At 33.9% G+C, this 13,809-nt stretch overlaps 1 protein-coding gene across 1 annotated transcript; it reads right to left on the bottom strand.

Annotated features, from left to right (window-relative positions):
• Positions 1-6,636: 6,636 nt before the first annotated feature.
• Positions 6,637-13,273, bottom strand: LOC100798571 (hydroxyproline O-galactosyltransferase GALT2). Its single transcript, XM_003546022.5, has 7 exons — positions 11,961-13,273; positions 10,628-10,860; positions 9,788-10,078; positions 8,343-8,471; positions 7,977-8,150; positions 7,092-7,199; positions 6,637-6,964 (listed from the first exon to the last, which is right to left on the bottom strand). Exons 1-7 carry the CDS (start codon positions 12,880-12,882, stop codon positions 6,755-6,757), a joined length of 2,067 nt encoding a protein of 688 aa, XP_003546070.1. The 5' UTR covers positions 12,883-13,273; the 3' UTR covers positions 6,637-6,754.
• Between the last annotated feature and the right edge of the window lie 536 nt (positions 13,274-13,809).

Raw genomic sequence — 13,809 nt, 5'->3', positions numbered from 1 at the left:
ATTGAAATTTTAATTATGATATATTGACCATTATTTATATACTTTTTCTAAATCACTGAAATGCCAATTCACCAGAGGATATGTTTAGTGCTGAAGTTGCGGTAGCTTGTGAAGGACGTGGTATATCCCCACGATTTCATTCACAATTCACATATTCAATAAATTGTTCATTTTATAGCCCACCATTCACAAAGAAAATCAAATCATTTTGTCTATTCATTCATGTATGTATAATAGGCTAAGTGCCGGAGAAATTCACCAAGTTGATTATTTGTCTTTTTGAATTTTGCTAGAAACCCATCTTTTTCTAGCCAGAAAAGCTTCACGAATAGCTCCAACATACTTCACCTTAATAATATAAAGCGCGGACCACACAAGGTTGTGTTGTGTAGCCTTTATGGGCCATCAATATAAGGTTGTGCAGCCACTAGTCAGACAAAAGAGTATTTGTTTGTTGGGAAGTATCGTCCAATTTTTACGTTTATATATACAAAATTTTAATCAAAATAATCTAACAACACAAGTTTTTCTATACTTTAATTATAGATTGTCATATAGTTAAAAATATTGATTTTTATAATAATTAAAGTTATATCTAAAGCGATATTTAATTATTAATATTGTAAATTATTTTACAGTGACAGTATCAAAATTAAACTAATATATGCTATACATGCAAATTTTTATTTTAATGTGTTTAGTACATATTATACTTTATTATAAGAACCAGTACAATTAGTCAAATAGTTAGTTTTTGGAAATAAAATAGTTAACTGTTACAAAAATGTACACGTCAGAGTATGCCAACTATAACTATTAATTTATAAACAAACTCAATTTTACATGTGTGTAAATCAATATATACATTCTATAAAATAAAATAAAATAAAGACGACAAAGTGCCAAAAATGTCAAAATAAGATCGAGTGAACCATATAAATTATAGATAACTACGATTTCGAAGAGTTAGGTAAGATATATACAACTTCTCAATTTGAGCAAATTGCTTAATAAATTATAAAATTATCAATTATCATCAATATCGATCACATAGTAGATGGCATAGTTTTGATCTGTATTGACGGTTGCGTTGTGTCATCATTAACCATTATAAATTGATGATTATATTACATTAAATATGGAACTCGAGTTTGATTTAGACAAAAAAAAAGAAAAGAAAAGAAAGTGGGTCATAATGTGCATGATATTTACGAACAGAGTAAGAGGGTGATTATCGCGAAGGGCATCGTGGTAATTTCATGGAATATGGATAAAATCAGTTAGCAGGTAATAGTCTACTTCCGTTTGTACTATTGCTATCTACTTCCAAATTGACAATTTGTTTGTGACTTGCTAGCTCACACACCCATGTTGCTGTCGACGTGGGTGGCATTTACCCTGACAGTGAGGAAACGGCATATCCAACTGACACGTGTCAGTGGCACATGAGACAGATGTCACATGGTTGTGTGTTGCCGACAGGGGACACGGAAGAGAAAACGGGGTCCACATATTGGATAAGATGATATGCTTGACTTTAAGACTATTCAAACCAATTTCCTTCCACCAAAAATTTAAATTCCTTATTTTCTTGTTTGTTTCATTCTTAGCTGGATGCGAGAGATCAATAATAACGTGTTTGGATTATATTTTATTTTTCATAATAAATTTTTATTTCATATTGAAAATCAAAACAATTATTTCTATTTTCTAAAAAATTTCTTCATATTTTGGAGGTCAAAATTAACTCTAACAATTACCCATATACATACACACTATAAAATTTTGATCTAGTTAATTAAGATTAAATTCATATTTTATCTTGAGTTTTGTTGTGAATGTGAAGATTTTTCTATTAGGTAATATTTAAATAATATAAATCTTAACATTATTTTGATTTTATTGAGTATCTAAATTTAATTAAGTTTAATAATTATGTATTGATAGTGTAAAATATTTTTATATTATTTTGTGTAAATCTATTTAGTTTTCTCATGATGAACTTGATCCTTGAATAAATAAATTGTATTTAGACTGTCACAAAATATTATAGTCTTTTATTGTGTAAACCCAACATTGTTAATAAGATCTTTCAACCACATTCCTTCCTTTGATGCTTCTACGAGAGTCATGTACTCTATTTTTGTAGTGTTGAAGTGTTGTCTTCCAACTAACAAAAAAGTTATCAATTGTGGACACATATCCAGTCATAGATCTCCTTGCATTCAAATTTGTAGCATAGCTAGAATTTGAGTAACTAGCAAGAGCACATGACATATCTCCATGGTTGACGAGTTTGATATCATTTATACCCTTAAGGTATCCAAATATATGTTTAATAGTTAGTTAATGTTCCTTCCCTAGATTACTCATATACCTACTCATAACACTAATTGTTTGTGCTAGGTTTGGTCTAGTACATATCATAACATACATGAGACTACCTACAACACTTGCATAAGGAACATGAGATATGTATTCCTTCTCTCATTCTGAATGAGTACTATTGAGTTCAAATAGACGAATGAATGCTGTCAGAGAAGTACATACTGATTTTCCAAATGTCATCCTAAAACGATTTGACATGTTTTGAATGTATTCCTTCTAGCACAGAAAATGGCTTATTCTAAACTCAATCCCTCTTAATCTCCATTCCCATAATCTTTTCAGCAGTTCTTATATCTTTCATCTCAAATTCACTACCGAGTAATGACTTTAACTTCTAAATTGAAAACAAATTCCTTGGCTCCACTCCATAGCCCATAAAGAATCTCCTATTGACTCTAGGCTCCAGCTTACCTTCACTTGCATAATAGTATGTCAAACATCCATACACCTTCAACATTGAGTATTCAGTTGGATTGTTAGACCATACCTCTAATGATGGAACTCTGAAGGACCCAACAGTCAGAATGGAAGTAGTTCAACATGGCCTTGTTGTGTGCACAACCTTTGGAAACTTCGTTTGATGTTGTTTCCCATAGACGTAGTGTTCACAACACTAAAGAAGTTTGACCTTGTGATTTCTATGTAAGCCTCGTTTGCTTATAATATCAAGACCTTTTTCACTCATGTGACCCAGACACAAATGCCACAGAGGAATATCAGATGAGCCATTGGACGCATGACTTCCAGATTCTGAAATAACAAAGACAGAGCCTATTACAGTAGAACCCTGAAGGATGTGCAAATTTCCTTGCTTAGTTCCCTACGTTACCATAGACTTCCTTTTTCCTCTGATTTACATAACTCTACCTTCAATCCAACAAGAAAAACCTTTTAAAATCCATGACACCCATAAATACAAGATTTTTCTTAAGCTTTGCCATGTGACGAACTTTAATCAAGGTTCTAACATCATTATCATGCATCCTAATTAGTACATAACCTATACTAATAGACTTACAAGGAACATTCTTACCCAAGAGAACATTACCACCAGACTGCTTCTCATATGTCACAAACCAATATTTTTGCGAACACATATTATAAGAACAACCCGAGTCCAGGTCTAATTGTTTAGAATATTTATGTAGTTGTTCACTAACAACTAGAACCAAATCACTTTTTGAAGAGGAGTCATTCTAAACAAGAGCTACAATAAAATCTTTTTGTGATTTCTTTAGACAATCTTGCTTCCAATAATTGGGTTCTTTGAAGTAATTGCAAATGTCCTTAGGATCAGTTTTGCTCTTTTTGCCACCTTTGTCTTTGTTGTTCTTCTTCTTTCCTTTAGTAGAATCAGTCATCGATAATCCAAACGCAGAGGTTTCATCACCATTCCCAGATGCCTTTAGTCCAAACTCTCTAGAATAGAGATTGGACTTGACTTCTTTAAGTGCAATGGAGTTCTTGCTTATACTAAGAGAACTCACAAAATTTTCATACGAGGGAGGAAGAGAGGCTAACAAAATCATTGTCAGATTTTTGTCTTCTATCTTGACATTAAAGTCACGTAGCTCATCAAAATGTTCCTTTAGTGGTGTACCTTCCATCATATGAAGACCAAATAGACATCATTTCAAAAAGCAAGTTGTGGCAGATTAATTTCATCATAAAGAGTTTTTCCAATTTGAGCCAAAGCCCAACAATAGTTAGTTCTTCAGAAACTTCATAAAGAATCCCATCAGACATAGATAAGAGAATTAGCAAATGCATTTTTTTTTCTCTTGTAACTCAAGTATTGACTTATCAATCATCGACGATTGACCAGAGAAAGGTGCCCAAATGTCATGTTCTTTCAACAAAGTTCGCATCTTGATTTGTCAAAAGTTGAAACTATTCTTTCTCATGAATTTCTTAATCTTGATTGTGTTGACCATCTTCTTGATAGAATCTTGAAGACGTAACACGAACAAATAACAAACAGAATGGTTGATCACTAACGACTTAATCTACCACGAAACCGATGTAAAACTGATCTTGAGTTGAAGCTCTAGATACCAATTTGTTGGAAAGATTCAAGAAATTTTATTCAGATAGGAAAACACAAATGATAGAAAGAGAAGAGAGATATCATTCAAAATTGTTAAATTTATTGCGAATGATAGAATTTATAATGAAAAAGTTCAAAGCACGGTCAAATTCATTGAACCCAACATATAAAGTTCATTGTAAAAAATACAATAACTAACTGTTTAACTAAAAACGGTTAAAAAAAATTATAATTAGAACACAACCTAATGTTAATGAACTATTAAACTGGACGTTTTATTTTATGTGACTGACACTCCAAATTACACAACCGGTCAATACAGAAGATAAGAATATTGAACCAAACACCCACTATTGCCCATCTTATCTCTATCATTTTTCGTCCAACAATCAACGGAAGAAGGTAGTGATACGTGCCAGCTCCTGAGAAAAATGAGAATGGCTGATTTGGTGATAATGAGAATACGGAGAGCAGAGGGACCATACACGTTGAGTTTTTGAAACTCAAACACGCGGTGGGACACGGATGAACTCAAACTCAAATGATAAGAAATAGGAAATAAAACCTCAGCTCAGATCCTTTTCTCTATTCTCTACTTTTGTGGACCCACTGTCAATTGTCGTTATAGACCAAAATTTCTCTGATTTTCAGGCAATTCAGCTATATGCTTTTTATTCCTTTTTTTTTTAAAGGCATTCAACACTCATCAGCTACGAGTACAAATTTTGTTATTGAAATATTAAGTAATATGTTCAGATTTTGTTATTGAAGTCTAAAGCTGATTGGACAAAAGTGCTGAACGTCCCCTGCTTTTAGTTAGCTTTCATTTCACGTTTAAGAATAGAGTAAAATATGTATGTGTAACAACAATCGCCACAAGTATTTTCTTTAATATTTTATTTTTCTTCTTATAAAATCATTTAAAAAAACATCACCTGAATTCTTGCTACTAATTATAAAAAATCAGTGATATGATCACTTTAAGATGCCGAGAAAGGGGTGAGTCGGTGAGGACTGCTGGCGCAATGATCTCCCTTCCATGTGAAATGAATATGAACACAACTAAACAAATCACCAAGGTATAGTTTGGTAGATCAGAAGAGAAGATAATAGAATATAATTGAAAAGAAATACTTGAATTAAAGTAAACAGAAAGAGATGTTGGACCCACATAATTTTTTAAAAATTTCTGTTCTTTCTTTCTTATTTGAACACAATCAAACCATAGTTAAAGAGATGATTTGGTTGTGTGGAATGAAAAAGAATAAAAAAGAATTGAGAATAAATATTTAAATTAAAGTGATATGAGGAAGGTGAGATCAATGCTTTAGATCTGGGTTTGGTGGCATTGTCAGAAACGATCAAGGCCAGTGGATTTCTGGTTATTATGACAACTGCGGGATTACTACAACTAACATGCACACAAAGCTTTTTACTATTTATCACGGTCTGCATCTAGTGTGGGAAGCAAATATTTCACTCTTAATTTGTGAGTCTGACTCTCTTATGGTCATTTACTTGACTCATCAAGATTCTGCTAAATTTCATCGGTATGGTGCTCTTATTACTAAGATAAGAGCTTTCATGTCTTGTCCTTGGATCCTCAAGTTCAAGCATACTTACTGTGAAGGGAACGCTTGCACTGACAGTCTTGCAAAGTTGGGATCCAAATCTCAACCTTTGCTGGTTTTGCTAGATACTTGTTCTGATTTCTTACATGTTTTTGTAACAGCTGATGCTTTAGGAACGATGCTCCTTCGTTTGTAGTTCTTTTAATCTTTCATACTGATAAAAGAAAAATGTTTTTTAACCTTTTTGGCAAGGTGGGCCAAATACATTTACGAAAGCTCAATGATTATTAAAAACAAAAACGGGAAGAAATGTGAGGACCAAAATCCAATAATTGCCTTGATGAAAAACAAAGCTTCATCACTTATAGGTTAAAAGCTTGGAGCGAGTTAACGATTCACATATCGTATGTTGTGTACCTTTAACCTTAATGCAAAGTTTTAATGATCACGAACACAATTTCTTTTGTTTTACTTTAGTTTTAAATACAATATCAAGATACTATACAAACCAAACTTAAAGACTCACGGTTTAATTTGATTAGTAAAATTCATTGATCGTAAAATACATTTTGGTTTGGCATGCAAAATTCATGGACAGTAAATTCACCTCCAAAACCAAACTAGACCAGATGAACAGCCAATGCTAAATTCTATTTCTTTCATATTGAATGTGTAATGCATTTTGTAACTTTCTCCAATACTAATCTATGTGAAGTAGGTACAAGAATGACAATGATACAATGGCAAATCATCTGAAGTTGCAACATCTTGCACGACCTCTTGTCAACTTGTCCCATAGACAGACCATTTGCCTTGGTGATTGATAATGTGCAGTGAAGTAGCCCTCCATGCATCCATACTGACAAAACTTCCAGTTGTGAGAGTACTGAACGGCGGCCACCGTGTTGTTAAATCTCTCAACCCACATTCCCATGCTTACATCCTCCATTTTAAAGAGCTGCAACCAGAAACAAATATTTCACCAATCAATATTATGTACTGATAAAGCAAACTCAAACTGGAAAGCTGTTATAGAATATGTATATAGGATGAAAGGTCAAGGGATAAAGTTTCCAGTAACAAACCCGCAGTCTCCTCTCCTTGTGTTGAGATATGATGAAAGTAACAATGTCTCTGGAAATTATGTATGCAGGGCCATTTGCGTAAGGAGGATATACTGATTCAGGCCACTCCTGTGCCAATTAATATAATCCGTTAGATAAGAGAAGGGAGGTTGAGAAATTATTAGATAGTATAGGCATATCATGGTCTACACTAATTTTTACATGATACATAATCAAGTGCGATTAATTTTTTTGTTGTAAACTGAAAAGATTGAGTACATGTCATAAACATTTATCAGAACCATAGACATGTGGTGTTCCCAAACTAACTCAATTTCTCAGGAAGGTGGGGAATATAGATAGTATATTCTTTGCATTCTATTTTGATAGTCACCAACTAGAAGACAAGGACAAACATGAAAAATGAAACTCTACTAAATAATGCAAAAATAAAATACGAAAATATTACTGCTAACAAGATTTCTCACATTAATCTATCAAATGCCCAAAAATCACATAGAACCAAAAGTAGCAATCTAACGCCATAGAGTAGTAGGGCCACGAATTCCAGTTAAAATAGAGCTTGCTACAAGTTTAAGAGTAATAGAGCTGATACATAGGTATCAACTAATCCATCTATGGTCCCAGAGAGTTGGTGATACTGGTACATAGGTATCAATGCAGAAGCCCTACATTTTGTTACCCTGCCTTTGTTTAAGACCCTATTTAGGCAAAACAAGTTTCACATGCATATAAGGGTCTGTTAAAATACACATACAACTAAATGCCTAATCCCTATTTATAAGCTTCATTAAGTGCTGAAAAACAACCATTTCAACAACCAAACAGAAATGTACACACTTGCATACTACCTACTAGTTCAACTAAATATGACAACTATCATACCTCAAAAGTAACTGCCCATTTTCCGTTTCTTAGAGGCCGATGCAAGAGATTGAGATTGCCCATATAAAGGGGCTTTTGCTCGGGTACAGCTTCAATTTCTTTTAAGACGGTATCAACCCTGATAAAAGTGTCATCATCACATTTCAAGACATATGCAGCAGTCACATTTTGAATCTGCATGAAAAAGAAAATTGTCTTATATAAATGGAGACAACAGAAAATGGACTGGGAGCCACAAGAGTTGCACATTTTGAGGGAGGTGCCAGACATTAGATAGACAAATGCAATTTCACTTACCCCCAACAGGTGTACAAAAATAGATAGAAGAAACACAAAAGCTAACTAAAGATTTAAAAGTGAACTCACCCCAAACTCACAGATAGCCATGGTTTTAAGCACAACAAGCTCATAGCGGTCCATAAAGGGCAAAATGACAATGTCACCAAAGTAAGCAGCTTCCTTCCTCAGCACCACATTTACTTCCTTCCTTGGATTCTTCATGTTGATGTTTAAAAATTAGAACAGGTACAAAACACAGAAAAATCAGCCATATCATTTGAATAAGAATAATTATAATAGAGAAAAACAGAAAAATAAAATACACAGAAAGCCCTTGAATTCCAAACAATTACATAACTGGTTGTGGTTAAATTGAAAAAAACTATTTTCTCTTCACAAATTGAATTATATTTCATAGAACTCTGATATATCTACATTTATTAACATTATTGTGTTACTCAGTCCAAAGGGAATTTTCTTTATAATAACCAATACAGGAGTATTACAAATATAAGAAGTAATTTGCACAAGCAACAAAAGGTACCCTTAAACCAACCAATGTAGTTACTAAAGGTGTATCCAAAACACCAATGGCATGCAAATATAAACTATTTATATCAGCTGTAAGAAATGATGAAGATTGGAAAAATCAAACTTGTCTGAATCTTAATGCGAAGAGCTTTATGGAACCCAAAATAGTTAAGGTGATAACTAGTCTTAGCTTCCTTAGCAATACACTTAAATCGGTGGGTTCCATTGCCAATGTAGATCATAAATTGACTAGCTGTTCTATGAAGATAAATGCATGTAGTACCTAAGAAAACCTGATTCTAGAGCACATTTCATCTTCTTTTTTACTTTAAGTAGCAACCAAATTCTACTCGCATGTCTGCATAAGCTTTTTGGCCATCAAATTGAAGGTTACACAAAATAGCCCCACTTAAAGGTCAACTAAAAATTTGACATTGCCCCCTCAGGATTTAAATCCATACTTTTACCCCAAAACTTCAATACCCCAGAAAGCTTGTGTTTCTCTTCTCCATGAAAGCAGTTCTATGAAATTCTTGGTATGATGTAGAATAACCCAAGAGTGATTGATCTCTTGACAGGGTGACTCCCTTAATAAACAAACCAAAAGTACTCATTTTACAGAGTGTTCCTCCAACTAAAATATCAGAAACTCATTCTCTTTAAAAGAAGGAAATCCCATATCACACAAGTGTCTCAAATGTTTACTTTGAAGTAAATTAAACATCCTAGTAAAGTAAATTATTCCTATTCTGAGGTGGAATATGATTATTCAAAATAGAATAAAATACCTAAATAAGAAATAACAATAAATTATCCCAAATCAATAACCATTATTGTGACAATGAAAACCTAAATAAAATAACAAAGCTATATAATCCAATCTGCATCATGGTATCATGCATTTCTTCATGCTCACACCAGATTAAAAAATGGTTGTGTTTCTCCTTCATGAGTCACTTTTATGCTTCTATGCCGAATAAAAATAAAGCCAGCAGCCTTACCAATGCAACAAAGAATCGTACTACCACATCTGAAGACTTGACTGCAGCTGCTTGCATCCATGTTTTACGAACTGCCATACGTTCTGCAAAGTGATTTGAGGCAGAAAGAACTCCAATAAAAAGTTTAACAGCATGTTTAGGTAGAGCACTGGCTTTCCAGGTCTCCGACATTTCCAGTACTCTTTGAGGAGAGAAACTTGGATGTGAAGTAGGGAGAGAAGTAGCAAAAACTGAATGAACATCAAGGTCCCCTTTGACTACCAATCCTGTAGCATCTTCAAGTGTAAAGCCCTGATGATAATGTGGAAAAGAAAAATCAGCTGGACAAAATTCGTAACCAAAGCAGCATGCATTATAGAATACAGCAATTAATTCCAATTATCCTTGAAGTTTAAGCCAAGGGTGGCCCTTTGACAAATGGTAAGAGGGATATCACCATCAGTATAAATTATAATATGGCTGAGGGCACACCATAGACCAAAATTCTCTGTTTATAGAACCCACATAAATGCAAGAGGAATTCACAATCATGAAATTCATATGTTTCTGAAGTCTGTTAGAATATTAAATATTACTATTTATGCTAGAATATATAGTCAACTATGTATTATGCCAATTAGCTGGTAATTAGGCCACAAGTTTGTTGCTGATGATTAGGCTGTAACTTAGTTTCTAGTTATCTCCTAATTACCACCTTGATTGCTCCGGTGATTGACTGTAATCAAGCTATGAATAACATTTATCATGATTCATGAATAAGCTAATCACACAATTTTACTCAATCAAGATATTCAGTGGAAACATAAGATGAAATCATCTATCATGTCTCAATTAACTTACTGTTCGATATGGAAATGAAGTCATATGGCGCCCCCCAACATTAATATGGTATCCATCAACACCAGCACGTAAAGTAAGGACAAACATTCTACCCTCTGCAAAAGGAAATGGCCAGGTCACTTCTGGCTTCTGCTTACGTCCTATAAACCGCTTGAACCATGATGTTGTCTTGGATTCTTTTGAGTCTACAATGTCATTCCGCATCCATTTTTCACATCGCCTATACCCATCAACTGCTAGGCATGATCAAAAGATTTACTTATATATCAAATATCAAATTAACATTCACAAAGAAGATCAAAGAATTAAAGGATTACAAAACTCCATTATCATTATTTTAGACCTGATGCCATTCTATACAAAATTATTATCCCACTCCATTGTAAAATAGTCATACAGTCAAAAATTATTTTCTGTGTGCTTCCTCCATACTATTATTTATTATATATTAATAAACATCAAAATGATACCCATATTGCAAAATTCCTATTTTTTTTGTTTTAATCCTAATCTACAAGGATTAAATTCCGACTTTTTAATGTTCAATTATTTCAGTGTAATTATCATTCGAACAATGCAAGAATCACGTTCTGTAGGATTTTAATCATCATGCTCTGTAGGATTTGAACCTACGACATCGGGTTTTGGAGACCTGCGTTCTACCTAAAGAAGTTATATTAGTCTTCTATCCTTGTCCATCTAGTCATATACTTTCTTGTGATTCTACAAACTGATCTAGCTGCAGAATCATGTTGGGCATAAACTGCCAGCTAAAATATGTTGTCATGTCAACATAGTCCTAACATCCTGATTTTACATCAATGAAATCTGGAAATGGAACCTTGTATCTCTAAAATCTACTCAAGCAAAGACAATTTTGCATCTGGTGTGATTCTTAGTGTGTGTTTGGATTTGATCAATGTATACCCCAAAACAGCTTTTCAGCCAAAACCTCTTGCTGCAACATTTTGATTAAAGGCTTTTTAGAACACAAAACAAGCTAATTCAAACTTGCACTACCATATATTAATCATATAATATATGACAAGAATAAGCATTACATTTGCTGTATTTATATTAATTAATAGCATACAACAAACAAACAATAAATTTTCTTTTGCTAATCAAGTAATCATATAAACAACAAGGCACTCCTTATTTTCATGCTCATTTTGTCTTCTTTTTTCTTCTTATTCCATCAGTTCCAAGATTACTAAAACTATTTACTTTTCTGTTTTCTTCCCATCCTACATCACGACAATGGAACTATCCTGCAGAACTTTTTCCCTATATAGAATGCTCAAAATGAATATGAAACTTGATAAAATCGTACCAAGCATTTCTTCAGCATTCTCAGATGGCAAACCATCACATCTTTGAGCTGTTCCCCAGTGCATCCGATAACAGGTATTATGCTCAATAACTGGCCGTTTGCTCCAATCCCCTCTTAACCTAGGATTCAAGTGAAGAATCTTAGGAGGATCTTCCCCTTCCACTGACTTTAGCCCTTGTAATTCAACCACAAACTGTGAAACCGAAACCAATGCCAATCCATCACCTTTCCTTGACCTTGCAAGCATGGGAGCATACTCCTTGTGAGCATAATGGGGTGTCCCCACCACAGTGATTGAGGAACCAGCAGCAAGACCACAAGGAATAAACATCAAGCCATCCCCCTTCAACAAATCTGCCCTGCTCATCGATATCCAAGAAGGACACGACTCGGTCCTTCCTTCAATTATAGAGCTTTCTCCAACCTCCTTCTCACCAGCCTGCTCCAATTCTTTCCAAGCCTTCAACCCCAATGTCCAAGCCTCATCTGCCATTCTCTCGAGCACAGACAAATCACCAGTCCGGTTCCGTTGCCGCAAGATTTCCCCGGTAATCCTACCATATCCATCCGAAATCTGCTTCATAGATTCAGGGCCATGATCTTCCTCCTTCATTGGTTCCTCCTTTGGCCTCAAGGGAGCATCCTGGTCCCTACCATCCACTAACCTCCAATGAAATGCATCTTTATAAACAGAACTAACAAAGGGTTTGCTCAAATCTGCATCTTCAGCATCCCCAATAGTTGCTACCTTATCCGATCCAATTCCATTGTAAGTCTCATCCCCACTTAACGATGACACAACTTTCATAAACTGTGAAAAGTTACACGATATAAAAACCAAGTATAACACCCCAACACCAAACAAAAAATGAGACAACCTAAACCTCCTCGAACTGGGAGGTTCAGTTTTCAATCTCTTCATCTTCAAAAAAAAAAAAATACGTAGTCTACAACAAGCCCCTCAAGCAACCACAAAACGTGAAGGAAAAAACCCACCAATCCAAAGAAAGTGACGTGGCAATGTGTTGGTGGGTTTTGAGGGAAAGAATGAAAAGAATCAAACTTTCATGTAAATCTAATCAACCAATGGCGAAATGATTCAAGCCATTGCCATGGGAGGCACAGTGGTTCATCATGTGGGAAGCAGCATCTGCAGAAAATGGTGATGGGGTGAAATGTAACGACCCAGATCTTCGATGGTGAAAACAGAGGAGTGGAACGAACTGTACAAGGGGGGAAAATAAATAATTTTTTAATTCTTTAGTACTGGATGTGTATCTGCAAATTATGGTTAATGTTTTGTGTAGAAGACAAAATTTTGATGGAGTTTCACAAGCGTTGTTAGTATTATTTTTTTATATTAAAACTAGTGTAAATAAAGGCAAGTTTGGACTTATGAAACCTATTTTATATGAAAGATGTAATTGTGTTATGTGTATGGAAGTTAAAATAAATTGTTAAATAATTTATAATAATTGACTATAAAAGTGTTTAAAAGAAAAATGAAGCTATTCCTTTTATAATATTTTTAAATTTTACATCAGCAATTCACATAATACTACAAGATTCTATTATACGAGTTATCGAAATAAAATTTTAGTTTTAATTAGAAAACAATATTATAAAGCTGCATTTAAGGTTTTTTTTTTTTTTTTACATAGATAAGTACATGATAATTGATAACTTTTTTTTGAATGAAGGGAATGAAAGGCTCACACACCCATGAGGGGACAGATGAATTTGAAAGGCTGGATTGGGAGTTGGGACAGCAAATTAAATAACTTTAACTTTATACAGTTGCAATTAAGGTTTGAGTAAGGCTGTAATGGGTCATACTTATTCAAAATTA

This window comes from Glycine max, chromosome 15 (genome assembly GCF_000004515.6).
Source record: "Glycine max cultivar Williams 82 chromosome 15, Glycine_max_v4.0, whole genome shotgun sequence".
Classification (NCBI taxonomy): Eukaryota; Viridiplantae; Streptophyta; class Magnoliopsida; order Fabales; family Fabaceae; genus Glycine; species Glycine max.
The sequence above is the reverse complement of the archived record's forward strand: the minus strand, read 5'-3'. Positions and strand labels throughout refer to the sequence as shown.